The sequence below is a fragment of the Sebastes fasciatus genome, chromosome 5 (genome assembly GCF_043250625.1).
Source record: "Sebastes fasciatus isolate fSebFas1 chromosome 5, fSebFas1.pri, whole genome shotgun sequence".
Lineage (NCBI taxonomy): Eukaryota > Metazoa > Chordata > Actinopteri > Perciformes > Sebastidae > Sebastes > Sebastes fasciatus.
In genome coordinates this window covers 37,302,034-37,321,794 of record NC_133799.1, presented here as the reverse complement: position 1 = coordinate 37,321,794, position 19,761 = coordinate 37,302,034, and the positions used below count along the sequence as shown (strand labels likewise).

Below are 19,761 nucleotides of genomic sequence, written 5' to 3'. Positions count from 1 at the left end.
GTGAGTTATTATACCGATATGACTTCTCTTATTATTATACTATAGTTGTGTAAACATCTCAGCAATGTTTCTTTTCCATTTTCTTCCTCCTACAGAGCCTAAAGGTTGTGTTTCGGGAGCCGCTGCCGTCGCCGCAGCAGGCCAGCAGCAGCCCGCCTCCCCAGCTGGTCTCCATGTATCATCACCTGGAGTCTGTCATCAACACCGCCTGCTACAACCTCTGGACAGGACTGTTATAGAGCTGATCAGTGCTGGACTTACATCAACTCATATCCCATATATGATCACGATCACGTGGAAACAGGAGGCAGCAGTAGAGGAAAACAGAGGACAAGAAGTTTTTCCAATGAGCTTATTTGGGGAAAACCTCTAGCCAGTATGCTCTCCCAGCAGCCTAACCCACTCACCGCGGTATTGAGCTCAGTTCTACCTTGCTATCATGCAGCAGCATTAAGAAAAGCATGCTGGACATTTACTGTTTATGCAATGCCCTGTTAGTGCACAGGATGCACTCAAACCTCAATGGACGTGACAGAAACCCAAACACACCCCAAATCAGCCCCAAACCAGTCAGGAAAAATCTGATTAAAATGTAAATGGCAGTATGTAGAAAACCTCCATTAGCTAGTGCAGTATCAGCCTAAATCCTGTGATATACTTGCTTTTAACTACGCATTCATGTGTGCATGATAACCACCCCATATATCCTGTATTCCTGCGGAGAAATTAACATTACAGGTCCACATGGTCGGATGGTGGAAGTATATGTGTGGCAGTGTGTAGGATTTGGCGGCATCTAGTGGTGCAGAGAGTGGTGTACAGTACCCCTCCGTTCACTTTGCAAGACTGCGGTAACTAATGCAAAACCGTGGTAACGCCGTTCGCCTCGCTCAGAGGCCATCCTTACCATAATAACTCTACTTTAGGAGCAACGGAAGTCAGACAGCGGCTGGCGGTACCACGGTTTAGCAATCTGCGTCTCACGTTACCGCCGTTTCACAGGCGTGTCGTTGAACTACGGTGTTCTCCAGGCAACATAAAATGTGAAAGGCTCTCTCTAGAGCCAGTGTTTAGTTTGTCCGTTCTGGGCTACTGTAGAAACATGTAGGAGCAACATGGTGGACTCCGTGAAGAGGACCCTCTCCCTATGTAGTAGGGATGCTCATTTTGAAAAATGTTCTTAACCGATAACCGACCCTCGTTAACCGATTATTAACCGTTAACCGACAAGATTTGTGCCTCGTACCAGCTGCAGGAGCACAACAGATATTGGTTGACGGGAGTCTCCAGTTCACCGTCCTGGAGCGTTAACTTAGCAGCTACGATGCTGCGTGTAGTGTCGCGGACATGCAGCCACTTTCCCAGTAAAAGTCTCCACCACACATTTAGTTTAGTTTAACAGGTTGTCAGCTGTGTGTCTGCCCGGCGTAACTTTAGTGAGTGACCAACAAACAGTGTGTGTATTTGTGCTACGTTAGCAGCTCTAGCATTGCCGGAGGCTTCGTGCTCGCCGCCGCCGCCGCACACGTAGTCTGAGTAACTTTAGTGAGTTTCCAACAGACCGTGTGTGTGTGTTGGCGGTGAGTGTGAGGTTGTTGGTGGTGTTCTAGCTGTGATCGTAGGTGTAGCAGTGTGAGTACAGTTTATTTGTCGGTGAATAAATGCTATGAAACTACAACTCCTCCTCTCCAATCAAGCGAGCCGGAGACCGGAGCCAACTTCCTGTATCCTGCAACTCCGGCTCCGCCTCTTAAGGTGGGCCGTTAAGGTGGACCAGCTTTTCTCCTTAAAGAGACGAGCCGCTCCTCTGAGCCGCTCAGCTTTTGAGTTAATTATTCATATTTCTTTTAACCGTTTTAACCGATAGCGTTAATCGGTTAAAATGCTTAATGTCAGTTAACGGTTAAACGGTTAATTATTAACATCCCTACTATGTAGATATGAAGGGCTCATTCTAATCTAACGAAACACGACTCACGTTTCAGGTGATTATACACTATTGAAGACACAGCTGTTAATATTAAATTCCATTTCTGCTAATAGATCCCCCTCAATCCTACACACTGGACCTTTAATTTATATTCATGATACATTTGAATATGTGAACATATTCCAGTGTCAGCCAATGATGATCCCACTCTGATCCGCCTCACAGTGGATAAACCTTTAAATCCTCCAGGTGCGCAGCTGCAGCATGAATAATACCACGAGCTACTGTATGGGTACGCTTTGTTAAAAAGAAAGTATATCACATTATTCGAGCAGTTTAATGATTCTCTCAACACTGTGTCATTTTTCGCTGTGCACATATGGAGTGCAAAATCTGTACACAACTGCATTTAGTGTAGTTTCTGAGCCAAGCTAACTTGGGGAAAAACTGCAATGTATGAAGTGGGTTTAACAGTGTGTTCTAGCAGTGGCACAGCACCTCTGCTAACGTCAGAAGAAATGTATTCACATTTATGAAACATAATATAAATCCTCAAGGAAGATTAGCAGAGCTGCTACATAAAGCTGGGTAGACACTTTGTTTTTATTAGGGCTGTCAATTGATTCAAATATTTAATCACGATTAATCACATGACTAACAACACAAAACAATGACAGATATTGTCCAGAAACCCTCACAGGTACTGCATTTAGCATAAAACAATATGCTCAAACTAGAATGGCACACGGAGAGCGCGGACCTCCGCCAAGCTGCCCTAGTACGATGAAAATGTTGAGGAAAACAGAGTTGTTACCAACTTGAAAAAGTAGAGGCGACGCAGGTCAGAGACTTGTAGCAGTTTGATTTGGACCTGACACCCTGTTGGGTCGGGTCCTCAGGGTTTCCAGGGAACAGGTCTGTTTGTAGCCTTTTACTGATTCTAAAAGTGGAAAGTAGATGAGATGTGTCCATCTCTGAAGCAAAATGCTTCCAGGCTGGTGGATCGGGATCTGGAAGAGTGTCCTGGAGTACTGACACATATACTGATGACATAACGGTGAAGGAAACATTCTGTTTTTTACAAGTGGAGAAGACACTGCTGTATTTCTGTGTCCTCATCGTAGACAGAGAAATACCCTTAATGTATGTCAGCAGTTTAGATTTACTGAATCTGATGCTTCATGCTGAAATGGAACGCTGAAGTCAACACGTCTGGCTATATAACTGCACAAGTTTCATACTCCACAGCTTCATTAATAGGTCTGCATTATCTTTGATCTTGTGCCTTCTGATAGCATTTTGCTAGCTCTTCATACCACATCAGTGTTTTGTATGAGTGAGAGACAGCTGGGACGTCAGTGTGCACAGTGGGAACGCTTTTATGTTCCATTTTCAAAAGTGTCAAACCTGTTACCCACTTGAACACCACTGCCATATCTGGTGCCCTGAAGTGCCTTTCTCTGTCTATTTTTTCCTTCTTTTTTTATTATTCCCAAACCTATGAAGTGATACTGTTGTTGTTCCATCAGCTCTGCATAGAAGATCTTTGGAAACGCTCCTGATGTTATGCCGTGAAAGTGCCTGAGTCAGTTTGGGGGAAATGTGACAGAAATTGCCTTTCATAAGGAAGAAAATGGGTCATATTAACGTCGATGATTTGCATAATAGCACGCCATGTGTCATCAGAGCCGAGTGTTTCCAAAGCATGTTCAGGGTGATGAGTGTAACTTGTGTTGTATATTTTGAAACAGTGCGGCTGGTAATCATACCTCAATTCTAAAGAGGGCATGAAGCCAGCCTGATACAACAAACACGAAGGCTTGATATCCACGGCAATACCTTCATTAGAGACATACTCAGCAGCCTTAGGTTTCTACACATTTTTACTGGAAGGAAACGGAACGTTTGAGCTCATTTGTGGATGTAAAATGAAGAAATGTCGAGCAAAGCTGCGAGAATTCAGTTTGAATGTTAAACACTGGATATGCATCATGCAAAATGTGAACTGAAACCCTTAGCATTAGGACTCTGTAATATAAACACTGCACTGTCTCGAACTGTATAATGTATATTATGTATATACAGAACACTTTATACAGTATGTGAAATGCTAAATAAAGCAGTAGGATGAATGAGAATGTTTTGAATCGTTTTTACATGAACACAAAGTATGATATGTAGGAAGCGTTGTCTTTGCTTCTAATTAGAGGGAAACACACCTGTACAACAAATGAATTGGAAAACAGCCAATCATTACAGCTGACAACAATACAGCCCTGGGGCCTCATTACAAGTTTGAGATCTTATCTCAGTTCATGATGACATTTAGGAGTTTTGGTATTACAGAAACATGTTTCCTGACTGCATTCAGGAAGGAATCCTATCTTAGGATAGACATTTAGCTACTACAGAACCGTCCTAATTTAGGGATTTCCCAAGTTAGGTATCCAAATTTAGGATGGCATAGACCCTGTCTGAAATTCAAAACTAGACTAGGCACTCGGAGAGCGCAGACCTCCGCCAAGGTGCCTGACTTTAAACAACAGATCCCAGCTCCCAGCTGGCGGTACCGTGAGGTGGTCGGCTTGTTATTAACAGTGTGTGATTCCGTGTAACGTATCGGCGGATGCCTCTCTCATTCAGCAGCCTTGTTATGTCTGTATAACGTTACACTACGTTGTCTCTCATCCCGTCATCTACCGCTTTGTTCTTTCTCACCACGGACAGACAGCAGCTCCCGCACCTAGATGTCTCGCCACACATCCACACACGTATCTCTCTGCTTGAAGAAGGAGGCGGGGTTACGCATCATCAACGCGTCATCAGTTACACTGCGCATGTGTTATACCCTGTGTTCTTAATGCTCAGGCTGATCGGAATCCTTAAACAAATTCCTGAATCCGGATCATGATCCGAATCGCCACCAAAATCTAATGAATTGTTCATTGTGCCACACCCCACCCCTCCAAAAAATGTTATTCAAATCCATCGCAAACTTTTGGAGTAATCCTGCTAACAGACAGACAAACCAACAAACTAACGCTGGTGAAAACAAAATCTCTGCCAAGGTCAAAATTCAATCATTAAAATAAATTGTGAAAGTGTATAAGAGCGTAGAACATGATGGGATAATTTTTTTTACCACTGGAGAATTGATAGAAATTATCAATAATCCCTCCAAAATACCACATTAAGACACCAAGACCTTGAGGAACACCAGAGAAAAAGCCATGCTGGGATTTGGGATCAAAAACTTTTGACGTTTGGAGATTTCTGCAAGAATTGCATTTTCCGGCGATTGGACGGCGAGCACTTGTGTTGTGGAAACGTCTCAGAAACCCCCTTATTGTCCATCTAGCTAGGAAAGCCATCCATCCTCTGAATGCTCTAGGTCTCTAGTTTGATCCATCCATCCTCTGAATGCTCTAGGTCTCTAGTTTGATCCATCCATCCTCTGAATGCTCTAGGTCTCTAGTCTGATCCATCCATCCTCTGAATGCTCTAGGTCTCGTTTGATCCATCCATCCTCTGAATGCTCTAGGTCTCGTTTGATCCATCCATCCTCTGAATACTCTAGGTCTCGTTTGATCCATCTATCCTCTGAATGCTCTAGGTCTCTAGTCTGATCCATCCATCCTGTGAATGCTCTAGGTCTCGTTTGATCCATCCATCCTCTGAATGCTCTAGGTCTCGTTTGATCCATCCATCCTCTGAATGCTCTAGGTCTCTAGTTTGATCCATCCATCCTCTGAATGCTCTAGGTCTTTGAAGTTTGGTCTCTTTGGTCTTTGGAAAAATGGTCTCACTACAATGAAATGTCTCCTATGGGGACTAACATCATCACACATGAATACAGTTGGGCTCATTGGATCCACAAGAGTCTCAGCTTTACAGTCATACCCAATCTGTTTAGGGACCCCAGTATGCAGAAATATTCAGTGCCACCATTTTTAGAATAGGCAAAAATAACACATTTCCTGCATTAAAAAAACTGCATGTGATTATCATAAAGTGGGCATGTCTGTAAAGGGGAGACTCATGGGTACCCATAGAACCCAATATTCACATATCTTGAGGTCAGAGGTCCTTTGAAAATAGCATGACATGGTACCGATGGATTCCTTAGGTTTTGTAGTTTCATGTGATACCAGTATCTTCACTCTAGATCGCACTGCAGTCTGCCACTGAACACAAGACCCTCTGACTTTAAACAACAAGCCACATTAGCTTTCCTGCTAAAGTCTCCTCATCATCTAACTAACCAACATGAACACACGTCTCGTCCTGCACTTCAGCTTGTTGAACGAAAATTAACAAGTTCTAGAGAATTCACAAACATCTTTTAAAATAATTATCACAATTTATTTTTCACAGTAATATTGATATCTTTACATGGTAAAGTAGGATATACGGTATAATTAAATCAGTACACTTCAAAAATTAACCAACCCAATGTTAGTTGGGGGTACCAATGAAGGTTATCAATGAAGAGTGTTAACAGAGAGCAATAGAACCACTGGTCATTTAATCAGGACATTTAGATGGGTATTAGTCATTTCAAATATACAGTATGAAATGTACCTACATCATAGTATATACTTAGATTGGAAATGTATTGTGGGTGTACCGTTTGTGGAATCTGTTCAAAGGAAAAAGAAAAATAAGTGTTACTCCGGTAGAAGTGAAGAAGCATAACAAGCGTATTAAGCAGAACACTTCCACAGCTGTGTGACTGGTCTCCTGCTCATCACTCGCTGTGGCTGCAGTAATCTTTCATCCAACCCAGACCTTCCTTGGTGGAGCCTAAAGAGGACAGAGATGATTATGAAACATGGATTTCTTTTCTAATTAATTACCATGAATAGTCAAACAGGAAGAGCACTCACCTAGTGGCTTGTATTCACAGCCGATGTATCCCTGGTAGCCGTGCTCCTCCAGCGTGTTGAACAGGTAGCTGTAGTTGAGCTCTCCGGCACTGTCGGGCTCATTCCTGCCTGGAACCTGAGCGATCTGGACGTGACCTGAGAAAGTTTGCATCTTTATTACCTCCAGAAGCTTCAGTGAGCTCAGTGCTCTCTGGGCAACAACACTCTGCTTCACATCATTCTAGTTGTTTATCCCTCGTAGCTGAACAGGTACAAGCACAGTTCCATAATGTCATTGCCAGAAATCAAAGTTTGACCAATTGAACAGCGTGAGTTTGCCACGTCTCTTATCCAACCCAGTCCACATCTTATTTAGTTCATTATCTATAATTCATTTATAAATTAACTATTGTCTATGTAAAAATATAGTGGAGTAATGTCTACCTGAGCAGAGAATGAAGTCTCTCTCCCTCTGTGTGAGTCTTAACCAGAGTTTCTCTGTGCTTTGTTCACTAGCCAGTCCGGCCATGCGTGCCTTTTAGTGCACTTGAGTCTCTCTGTTAAGCCCCACTGGCTAGCTAATTGTCGCCGCTCTGCACTGCTCTCATACGGCGGTTACCGCTGATAATGACATCCCGAACCACAGCGTCATCTCGGAAGCGTCCCCCCCCCATGAATCCTATGACATGTTGACCTATTGTAACAAAGACTTTCTTCCTCCCGGCCGCAGAAAAATGCCGCTGCCTGGTGTAAATTCGCCTTTAACTCCCATAGACTTACATTGGGAAAGAGACGTCTGTTAAAAAAAAAAGTTTTTAAAGTTGTAAAACGCACTAACAGCCGAATCCAGAGTTATTTCCCTTTCTCCGTTCATTTGAATGAGACCCAGACCGAGGCTGGAGCACAAGCCGTAACGACAGCGTGACGTTTGGACCCCGTGACTGAGTCATGTGACCTAGCGGACGCTACTGCGCATGTTCCATGTGCCCAAGATCCGGGTACTTTTCCAGACGGAAGTCGAGCCATTTAGGCTTCATGCTCCACTGAGCAACTTTCATAGGAATGAACGGGGCCCCGCCTCCAACGCTGGATCCAGTTCTCTTAATACATCCATGGTTGAGATCCGTGCGGAGGCAATAGAAATGCTCTGAATTGAATAGAGAACCTTTAAGAATCATGAGAAGCAAGGTATCATCATTGTTGCTAGAGCTGACCAGAAGAATAAAAAGTTATAAAAATAACTTTTTATCATATTTACTCCATTTCTACCCACTGCTGCTTTAAAGCACACACATTTTTCACATTTTCACATCCACAGAGTTTTGATTCTGGCTGTGTATGGAACAGATTTAAAGCTGCACTTGTCAGTATTTTAACAATTTGTTAGACAAATGTATCCCATGGAGGAAAGTATATGCATGTATTTACACAACTTCTTTTGATGTCTCCATTAGAATTTTACAACTAAAACTAATCTACAAATTCTTGCCTACTAAGAGAATGCTAAAAAAAATGGGGCATCCAACAATGTGACTTATGTAGATTCTGTGAGGAGGAAGAGGAGTCAGACATTCATTTATTTTGGTATTGTAAGGAAGTTGCATTATTTTGGATTAAAGTTGAAAAGTGGATCTCAGTCTACAAATCAAATTTCTATAGTTGTCCTTTATCTATAATGTTTGGTGATTTAAGGGATGATGAAAAAGGAAAAGACCTGAACAACATCATCATTATGTTGGGGAAAGGATTTATATTTAAAGCTATAAAAAGACAGCAGTTAAACACTGAACGTTTCAAAATGTTTTTGAAACATCAGTGGGTTCTTGAGAGGGATGTTAATAGAAATAAAGAACAGAATATAATTTTTGAGCGTGGGTGGGATACTTTGAGTCAGGGTGAGGGTTGGAGTTAAACAAAATTAATAAATAAATAATGTTGATAAAGGTCAACTAAAGGGATGTAAATATGTCCTTTTTTTTGTCTGTAAAATAGAATAGATAACTGTGTAAGCGAATGTGTCTAAGTGGATATCTATATGTTTGTGCGTGTGGATATAGACATATGTATATACTGTATGTATATATATCTATATATGAGGTTGGTTGTATGTATATAAATAAAAATATGTATGTATATGAATATGAACTTATCTCTTGTCACTGCACTATTACAACGGGTAGTACTTTTATTTATTATTTTTCTTTTTATGCTTCTTTTTTTTGTTTTATATATGTTGTTGCTGCCGTCTGTATGTCCCTTTTACAAGTATGTGTATGTATTCCTTTAACCTTTTTTTTTTTTTAACAATAACTACAGGGCAAATGAGAAAGGGTTCACTCATAGTGATGAACCCACAGAGAATTATCACCACCTTAGTCGTTCTCAGCTCTGCAGAGCGTTTTAGCCTCTTTCAGCTCAGTATTTTGGTTTTATGGCCCACAACTTTACTGTACTGGTTCACTCTCACAGCTCTCATCTACCTCATACCCAGCAGCAGCAGGCAGCTGTTTTCAGTGAAAATAAAACTCTGATACATAGGTTGTATATTAGAAGTGGACGTAGTCAATGTGACGTCACCCATTGGTTTGTGGACTACGGTTTTGAAGCCATGAGTTTGGTATTTTGGCCGCCGCGATGTTGTTTTTTTGCAACCAGAAGTGACACGAGAGGGTGGAGCTAAGCACAACCGAACTCTGATTAAGATACTTTTAGGCGACCAAAATGTTACAAATAACTTTCATGAACTTAAAACACACTGTGAAAGGGTTAAAGTTGACAACTCCCAGACCGGACAACGTCATGGTACCGACCTGTCAATCACAAGTTAGCCCCGCCCTAAAGCATCCCCTGCTTTATGGTCTATCTGTTTCTAAATGGGACCATCATTTACTAAATGATCATCATGCTGTATTGAAGAAGACTTGAAACTAGAGATTGAGACCATAAACTCATGTTTACAATGTTTACTGAGGTAATAAATCAAGAGAGAAGTAGGCTCATTTTCTCATAGACTTCTATACAATCACACTTCTTTTTGCAACCAGAGGAGTCGCCCCCTGCTGGCTGTTAGAGAGAATGCAGGTTTAAAGGTCACATATTATGCTCATTTCCAGGTTCATAGATGTATTTTAATGTTGCACTAGAACATGTTTACATGCTGCAATGTTCAAAAAAACCTTTATTCTTCTCATACTGCAGCCTGAGTCTGCCTGCCTCAGAGCCTAATTCAGCCTCTGTCTGAAAACCCCTGATTCACAGCCTGTCTCCTCCCACTCTGCTCTGATTGGTCAGCGTTTTCTGTCAATCAAACGTCCTCAACAACAGCGTCACCCTCCCCCTCCCTCCCGGAGAAGCTCTGGAGAGAGGAGTGGAGAGAGAGGAGCTAGAATAAAGTTTATAAACCACTTTAAGGTTTATAAACCAGAAACTTCACCCAGCGCACGTGACCGGAGGAATCTGATCAGAAATCGGCAACAAATGATGAACATCTGCGGTCCAGATTCCAGGTTTTCCTGACGGTTTCTCTCAGGTAAATAATGCTATTTATAGCTCTGTTAGTTAGCTCAGTGTTTACCTTATGCATCAACTCTGTAAACCGTAAACATACACTCTGTTTTACGTTTGTCTTTACAGATCCATCTGTGAGAAATGACCGACAGAATCATCCCAGAGGAGAGCAGACAGCTGAGAGCAGATGGGAGATACAGAGCTAACCCGTTAGCATGTAGCTACATGCTAACGGGTTAGCTATATGCTACCGCTATGACACGGTGTGTAAACACAGCGACCATCAGGGTGGAAAATAGAAGATGTGAAACAGTAGTCAGTTCATTATTTCTGCTAAAAGATAAATGTATGGAAGATCAGAGTAATGGTATATTATTTACAGTAGTAGCTGTCTCTGTGTTACCATGACTACAGACCACCGGAGCTTAGCTTACCATAGTTTATCAGAGCTGAAGACTTTCTCCTGTACCATGTCAACATAACTAACTAACAGGTGAGATGATTACAACTGCTGTGAATAATTAATATTGTCATTTGTCAACTCAAATAAAGTTTGACTGTGAAACAGAAATGTGTTGTGTTGCTTACAAGTCACTATTTACTACCTGTACTCTTCTACATGCATGACATCAAATATATATAATATATAAATATCATCTGTTTAAACAGTGTAATTACATAAAGCCTTTGTGAAAGAACATGTTATATTTAGATGATGGGAGTACATGAAGACTGTTCTGCTGGTTCTTGCAGACTAACAGTAGGAGCTACTTTGCTCAAGTTCGGTTGAGGAGGAGAGACAGTGACGCGCTGTGGGGCGGGGTCAGCTACTGAAGGTTCTGCTCTGGTTCGACCAGGAAACCCTCACGTGACTTGCATTTCTCAAACGACGTCAGAAGAGAAGGAAAAGCTGCGCAGCGTTTTTCGACACCCATTTCCGGACAAACGGAGCAGGAGAAAAATAGAGAGGATGGTCTTTTATGATACTATGGTGACTTGTAGACACACTGGGGACAGATATTGATGTTTAAAAGACATGGAAAAGTGCATTTTGCATAATAGGTGACCTTTAAGGCACTTCTGCATTGGCTTCACTTTGCAGAACTGGAGGTAGCCCACTGCTCTGATAAAGCCACTGTTCACTACTCTACCAGCCCCAGCAGACAATCACAATAAGCTCAGTAAGCTAGCTGGTGAACATAGTGGAGCCTTTAGCAGCTAAAGAGACATATTTCACTGAGGAGTAGGTGGAGACCAAAACAGAGCTAAAATAAAGAAGAATATTGGACCCACATTCTTCAGGTGGACACAAACACAACTCCAAGTTAATGCTAATGTTGCTTATGTTGGATGTGTAAATGACTTTATCCATGTAAACTTTAAGGAAGTGGCCAAAAAAATAAATTAGTGCTGCTTCAAATCTGCAGTCAAATATAAGCCAGACATTATGGTTTTCATTTATTGTCACTTCCTACCTTTCAGGTATGTTTTTCTAAACTCCAGTTCACAATGTGACATTAACTAAACATGGCTGCTGCCCACCCATAGTCAACAGGAGCAGTAAACACATGTTACTTTCACAGTCCACCTTTTACCACGTTGGTATCTCCAACTCAGAGGTTGGCAATGCAGCATTTCCAACTTAACATGCACACTGTATAAGTTGTTCCAACCCTATCCTGCCCTAGCGACAGTATGTCCTAGTATGCTTCCCCTCCCCAGGGAGGAAATTACCTTTCTTTTAGGGAGATTTCCCATCTTGATTATGGAGACACAAGGCATGAACAGTCTCCATCTGTTCAAGTCTAGTTCAACAGGTTTATAATATCATTCAAAATATTTGAGACCACCGACTGTGATGAAGGGTGAATATCAATGCCAAGATACCTTTAGGTCACCAGGACACGAGATGGTGCAATGGGGGATTCAAAAGAGGAATTTAGCGGCATCCGGTGGGATTTAGTTGAGTTGATTTTGTAATTAGGTAAGCAACTATACTCTTCAGACATTCAACATATGAGGAATAAAAGAAGCAACAAGAGGTTTGAGTGAAAGAAAAACTAGAAGAAGGGAAAGAGGTGCCTCTAGAGGAATGAAGCCCGGAGGAGACGAGGTTACTGGTCACCAAGGCTGAAAGATTTCAGTACTATATTTTCTCTCATATCTTACTCACCGATCATGGGGAAATACTTGTGTATGTTTTGTGTCAGGTTTCCATCCATTATTTGCCAGTGAAAGACGTCCTGAAAACAGTTCAGACATCTGTTAAGTTAAGAGTTTCTATTTGTTTCTTCTTTTATTTTCAAATGAAATGTGCAAAGCACCCACCATCTGCAGCTTGATGTTTGGCTTTCCAACCTTCTCCAGTATTGCAGCAGCTACAGACACAAACATGAGGATGAGCTGAAACAGAACTCATGGCGGGTAGTCACACATTAGAAGTGTGTTATAAGGAGTGTTTCACTTGAGATTAAATTGCCGTATGGGCCATGCACTAAAATCAATGAATGTCTTAATGATGGCAAAATAATGTATTACTGGCCAGCTTTCCATGTCATATCAGAAGTATGACATGAAAGAAATGACAAAGGTCAAAAGTTGACTTGTAATCTCACGACTGGCAAGTGCAAAGATTAAGCTTGTTCTTTAACAGAAAAGCCTACATTTTATTTTCAAAATAAAATGTCTACAAGTGCAATACATTTTATTTTCAAAAATAAAATGTAGACTTACAGTAGTCTTAAGGCCCTGACACACCAAGCCGACAGCTGGCCGTCGGTAAGCGTCTGTCGTCCTAGTTTTTGCAGTGTGTCCTGCAACGTCGGCCCCAGAGTTTTTTCATCCGAATCGGCATTTTGAATCGGTAGCTCGTCGGTGAGAGAAATCACTCTGATTGGACGAATCAGTGCACGAGAAGAGAATGGGACGTGAGGAAAGCAAGCCAACGAGTAAAGTCAAGAGGAAAAACACAGAAGGCTCTTCTCATTTTTAATCTTCATTTCATCTGATTGTTCAAATACACGGATATCTTCACAGCGACATGAACATCTGGAATGAAGCTAAGTGGTGAGTGAGAGTGGTGTGAAAATGGTCGGCAAACGCCGCTTTGTTTCATATACATATCGTAACAACGGCTTGTGTTTCCGCAGTCCTCAGTCTTTCTGTTTCCCTTTTTGAATGATGAATATAGACTACCGCCACCTGCTGGTGAGGAGAGTTTAATCATCTCACGCAGGCGCAGAACGTAAACGTGCTAACTGGCCGTCGGTTGTAGTCTTTGTGGTGTGTTTGAGTGCAACTTTCTGGCCAAGACAAAGGCGACTTGAGGCGACGCAACCGGCGGCCTTCGTCGCCACTAGTTCTCTGATTTGGGTTTGGTGTGTCTGGGTCTTAAACCTGAAGTTCATTCAGGCAAGTTTACATTTTATTTGCACATTCACAATTTGATTGGCCGTGTCCACTGCACGTTTATACTGAGAGTCAGAAAAGTCAGCTGGTGGGCCTAAACTGGACCTCCACTGATCTCAACTAAATCTGAAATCTAAGATGCATCAAAATTTGGAGATTTTGCACAATAACAATAAAACTGTAAAACTAACTTGAAATGCCCGAAAAAATATTCTCCAGCAAATCTGACGGTACTGTCTCAATGGGACACAGTGTCTTACCCTGATGAGGTGAGTCCAGGAAATACCTGGGATCTGTAATCCTTGTGTTGATGGGTTCAATCAGACCAGTGATTCCTTCCTGTGAGGAACAGCGACAGGTCACAACATTCTCATCAACACTGACAGCATCATGAGGTGACAGTTGCTGGTTGGCTCGCTGCCGCCGAACAACATTGAGAGATGGCTGGCATCTGTTGGCTCCGGCATCCAGCTCAATGTTTTTCACATTTCATGTGCGATTCCAAAGCCTGGGACACACCAGGAACATCAGCAGCGCGTGGCGGCTGCGTTACCTGTTGTTTTTTATTTCGGCGTCTGTGTTAACAGGTTAGAGCAGCCACACTGCGTCTAAGCTGCGTCTCTTCTAGAGAACAGAGGTCTCGCCTATTTTTGACCGTCTCACAGCAACAACAGACAGTGAAGGTGATCTATTGACTGTAGAGAAGGTGGAGCGAGCGCGTAGAGAGGGTGGAGCGAGCACGTAGAGAGGATGGAGCGAGCACGTAGAGAGGGTCGAGCGAGCGCGTAGAAAGGGTGTAGCAAGCGCGTAGAGAGGGTGTAGCAAGCGCGTAGAGAGGGTGGAGCGAGCGCGTAGAGGGTGGAGCGAGCGCATAGAGAGGATGGAGCGAGCGCGTAGAGAGGGTCGAGCGAGCGCGTAGAGGGTGGAGCAAGCGCGTAGAGAGGGTGGAGCGAGCGCGTAGAGAGGACGGAGCGAGCGCGTAGAGAGGGTGGAGCGAGCGCGTAGAGAGGATGGAGCGAGCGAGTAGAGAGGGTGGAGCGAGCGCGAAGAGAGGGTCGAGCGAGCGCGTAGAGAGGATGGAGCGAGCGAGTAGAGAGGGTGGAGCGAGCGCGTAGAGAGGATGGAGCGAGCGCGTAGAGAGGATGGAGCGAGCGCGTAGAGAGGGTCGAGCGAGCACGTAGAGAGGGTGGAGGGAGCGCGTAGAGAGGATGGAGCAAGCACTCATCACAGCCCCGTGCTCGCGGGACTGCATTTTTTGCACGCAGAGCAAAAATGCTCCCTCGGGAGGATGCTTTTCCGCTCGCGGGTACTGTTCTGTGCGCGTGCGGGTTTTGATACTAATTAAACGCCATAAGTCTACCTTGTAGTATATCAAACTCCTGTAAATGTCAGTTGAATCCTATTTAAATATCTTCCATTTGTTTTAATCTCATATCCAATGTTTTATTTTCACGATCCCTCTATATTCCTGCAGAAACCCAGTTTCACTGCATTCCCACTGCTGGGAGTTGGTGTTATGTTGGACAGAAAAGGTCACGTACCTTTGAGAGGATATCAGCAGCGTAGTTTAGGTTCTGCACAAAGATGGCCTCCATCTCCTTGGCAACTGCCATTCTGTGTGAGCCCACGGGAACCCTCCCTGCCATCAGGTGGATCCTGACAAATACATGGAAAATACACACAAATGGCAAAGTTGAAAAGGTGAAACCCTGCTTTGTTACTATATGGACTCTTGCATAAAGACTGTTCATCATCACAACACACAAAAGCCCTGAAGACAGAACTGTCAACAATTTAGACTTTTTTTTTTTTTTTTAAATAACTGTATTTCCATAGATGTCTACCCCTGGCACTTGAAATTTAGCGCAGGTGCCTCCCATTTCTCTTGATCATCTGGTTGATCATATGTTTCTATATCTTGATTGGAGTCCGTCTGTGGTAAATCCAATTGATTGGACATACTTTGGAAAGACACACACCTGTCTATATAAGGCTTCACAGCTGACAAAGCTTATCAGAACAAAAACCAAGGGATGAGGTTGAAGGATGCACCGATACAGATATCAGATATCAGATATCAGATATCGGGCCGATTATTATTATACCGATTCAAATAGCTGGATCGGGTATCAGTGACACGATTTATCATTTCAATAACAATTCAATATATATATATATATATATATGTATATATATATATATATATATACATATATATATATATATATATATGTATATATATATATATATATATACATATATATATATATATGTATATATATACATATATATATATATATATACATATACATATATATATATATATATATATATATGTATTTATTTGTTACATTTGGTTTTACATAGTTAAGAAAGTAATGTTAAAGTCAAGTTACCTTACACATAAAAAGGAATGACTTCCACACAGTGAGGCATTCAGCTGATTAATTAAACACCGGTATCTGGACTTGGTATCGGCCGATACCCAACGCCCAGTTATCGGTGTAGGGACTGAAGAAATCAGATTGATTAATCTCTAACCAATCAGAGATTGCTGGGGAGTGGATGCAGAGAGATCCGCTCGGGGCACGCTGCTCGGGCCTCGCCGTCAGCGGTCCGGGCTGGACCCACAGCGGAGCTACGGTGACGCACGGTGACGCACGGTGACGCACGGTGACGCACGGTGACACCCGTTGATGCGCGGTGACGCACGGTGCCCTCACCCGGGACAGGAACCCGGTGTGGGCAACGGACTGCTGTACGCACGGTTACAGACAGGCTTTTAGTGACACCTTATAGACACTCCTGAGGCTGCAGTGATTGTTTTAAGAAATCTTGTAAGCCATTGTTTTATTGCTTAATTTTTCGTTTTACATAAGAAAGTAGAGATAAGTAACCTAGGCAACTAGTGTAGTAATAATAATAATAATAATAATAATAATAATGATAATTTTATAGCACTTGTCAAACTTAAGTGCAAAGTTCTTTCCAGATTAAAAGATTTACAGAATAAAAATAAAAAAATCCGAATCCCATGTAAGCCCCCCCCATGTAAGCCCCCCCTATATGACATATAAAAATGAGGAACATGAGAGCACATATATCAAGCAGCACTGAGCTCATACAGAAAAAGGAGGTGCAAGTGCAAAATAAGAGAAATGACATGATCTTTGTATTTACTCTTATATGTACAATTCTTTCCTGTATATGTATAACTTGTGATTCCACTGTATATACATACCTACCCTCCTATACTCATCTCATATATATTCACTTAGTCCCATATGCATATAGTTCTAAGTACATAATCTCTCTGTGTTTAGATATAACTCCACCTGTATATATCATCTATTGTTTATAATACTCTTATACAATATCCCATCAGTATGTAACTTATAGTTAAGCTATTATTCATCAGAACATAACACATGTCGATCACTTTAATTACAATCTGTATATATGTATATGCCTATGTACATACACTAATATATCCTCATTTGTATATACTGTCTTATCAGCACTTTACTAGTTTGCACTCTGGTTAGATGCAAAACTGCATTTCGTTGTACTTGTACTTGTACTATGTGCAATGACAATAAAGTTGATCTAATCTAATGACACCGTGGGCTGGTTTTCCTCCTGTCCTCCCCAATTTTTGTGTCACCAGCCACCACTGGTGTATATATATCTAGATCCTCCCCCTGCACTCTGTTTGATTTGAACTTCTTTTTTTGGTGTGTGTGTGTGTGTGTGTGTGTGTGTGTGTGTGTGTTTGTGTGTGTGTGTGTGTGTGTGTGTGTGTGTGTGTGTGTGTGTGTGTGTGTGTGTGTGTGTGTGTGTGTCCAGTTGGCACATAGGTATACTTTTATCTGTGTTTAAAAGAAAACCTAATAAAAAGTAATTGACAACCAAAGCAACAATATAGAAGTTGTCTTCACTCAGCTGATGACTCACCTCTTGCAGTCCAGAGCTGTGGCATACCTCACAGCCAGATCCAGACCCTGTCTGAACTCTGCCTCTCTTCCAGGAACTGCTCCAAGACCCAGATCCCCTCCCTTTACATCTCCTGCAACACATTCATCATCATCATCATCATCACCATCATCACCATCGTCATCCTCTCATTGTTACCAACCGTGTCAGTAGCAGCTGCTGGGTTGTGGTAGGTTACCTGGCGGGGTGTTGATGAGGACCAGGTCTACTCCTGCAGCCTCTCTGGCTCTCTGCAGCTCCTGCAGGTCGGAGTCGTAGAGCCAGGCCGCCTCCACCGCCTGGAAACCAGCCGAGGCTGCTGCACACATCCGCTGACTGAAGTCGGGAAGCTCCGTGAACAGCCACGAGATGTTCGCACAGAACTTCAGCGGAGCCATCCTGCTTTACTGGAGAGAGGACAACGACCCGACGGGCAGGCTGCAGGCTGTGACGTCAGTCTGTGAGCTGCACTTTACCCCCAGAGCAACCAGGGGAGAGCTGCGTTGAGCCAACGTTAAACCCCCAAAATCAAAGTGTAGATCTGTTCGGATCAGATTAATATGCAGCCATCTGTGTTCAAATTTTTTAGGTAAAAGCATGAATCAGATCCAGACCAGAACAGTTCAGATGAGCTAGTTTATTAATGCTGAGGACTTTAAACAGTTCTTCTTTAACGTTAGCTAGATTCATAATAGTTACAAAGGTACTTTTATTCTTTAAATATCAAGAGCAGTTCCATGTGTCGCAGTCTGACCTGACTCTTATTACATCCATGGACCTGATCACACGGAGAGGTTTGTTATTGTCACATGACTGGTAGCATGTTTCCTAGTCTGTGAAATGCGCATGCGCAGAAACTCGTAGTCACACAGGAGTAGTCAGATTAGTTGGGGGCGTGGTCAAGCAGGTCCGGACATGAGAACAAGAAAAAGAAGAAGAAGAAGAAGAATAAGTATAAGAAGAAGAAGAAAAGAAAGGCACTTTATTAATCCCACTTTTGTTGAACCTATCTGTTGTAAAGACAGTTTATCAATTTTAATGCAAAATTTGTTGGTACAAGTTATTCAATACATGAAACTGCATATTGTATTACTGCAGTGCTCTTATTTCAAGACTATGACAAGGCATGTGCATGTATCATTTTTAGACTGTAGAATGATTCTATCTATTGTATCCCAACTCCTGTTGAATAAATGAACTTCATGGAGGGGCACTCAAGCCCTTTGGTTCCCACTGAAGATGTTAAAACAGTTCACAGATAGGCCTATACGGTATATAGTTTCATTTTCATTTAAACTGCAGTTTGTAGCAAATGTTATGCAAACAGTGTAAATAGTGTATTTATTGCAATGCAGTTCTTATGTGCAGCATAACAAGCTATAGCTATATATAGTGTGATTCACTTGGTGACACAAGTTTTGGTTTTGGTCACTGTACATGCGTGATGGTACCAAACCTGGCAACCTCGTTACGAAAAGACTCCAGGAAGTCACTGTGCCCAGGAGTTGCAGCAATAACCAACGGATTGACCAAGTCAGTCTAATAGTGCGATTCTTCAGTGCTCTTCGTACTAATTCTGACACGTTACCTAGATCAGGAAGCATTTCTCTTGACAAAACTGCCCACATGTCTCATCAGCATCTCCCTTGGTGTGGACGTGTGTGTGCTCAGACACCCACCTGTTGTTAATGAGGCCGCCAGCAGGCCAGATGGCAGGGTTTCCACGTGAGGGCAGAGAACAGAACAGCGGACCACCAGCCCTCGTCTGTCTGTAGACTAACAAGCCTACAATGAGTCGGCAGACCCAGACAGGACGTTATATTGATTCCTCTTTTTCAGGCTGATGTTTTTACTGATAGCTACCAAATGCTGATGGATGTCTCAGCTACTGCAGGAGGAAATGAGGACGGCCCGGGGTCACATGAGATGAAACGCTATTCTGTGTCTCAGGTGAGCTTTTGCTCTTTGTGGTATTATTGTATTCTATTATATAACTGTTTTATATTTTATATTACCTAGAGTCATTATGTTTCAAGTTGTGAAACAAATGTAACATACTCAACATCTCTACATTGTGCA

The 19,761-nt window shown here is 42.4% G+C and overlaps 2 protein-coding genes across 2 annotated transcripts in view; one reads left to right on the top strand and one right to left on the bottom strand.

The window, feature by feature from the left end:
• Window positions 1-4,062, top strand: part of szt2 (SZT2 subunit of KICSTOR complex) — a 151,860-nt gene extending 147,798 nt beyond the window's left edge. Inside the window, exon 76 of the mRNA XM_074636837.1 lies at window positions 96-4,062. Within this exon, the coding sequence (XP_074492938.1) occupies window positions 96-239 (144 nt within the window). The 3' untranslated portion in view covers window positions 240-4,062. The remainder of the gene's footprint in view (window positions 1-95) is intronic.
• A 2,208-nt stretch (window positions 4,063-6,270) lies between these two features.
• hyi (hydroxypyruvate isomerase) lies at window positions 6,271-18,497 on the bottom strand. Its single transcript, XM_074636957.1, has 8 exons — window positions 17,882-18,497; window positions 17,665-17,776; window positions 15,252-15,366; window positions 13,971-14,049; window positions 12,631-12,680; window positions 12,476-12,545; window positions 6,817-6,951; window positions 6,271-6,733 (listed from the first exon to the last, which is right to left on the bottom strand). The coding sequence occupies exons 1-8, from the start codon at window positions 18,078-18,080 to the stop codon at window positions 6,678-6,680; spliced, it is 816 nt and encodes a 271-aa protein (XP_074493058.1). The 5' UTR covers window positions 18,081-18,497; the 3' UTR covers window positions 6,271-6,677.
• Between the last annotated feature and the right edge of the window lie 1,264 nt (window positions 18,498-19,761).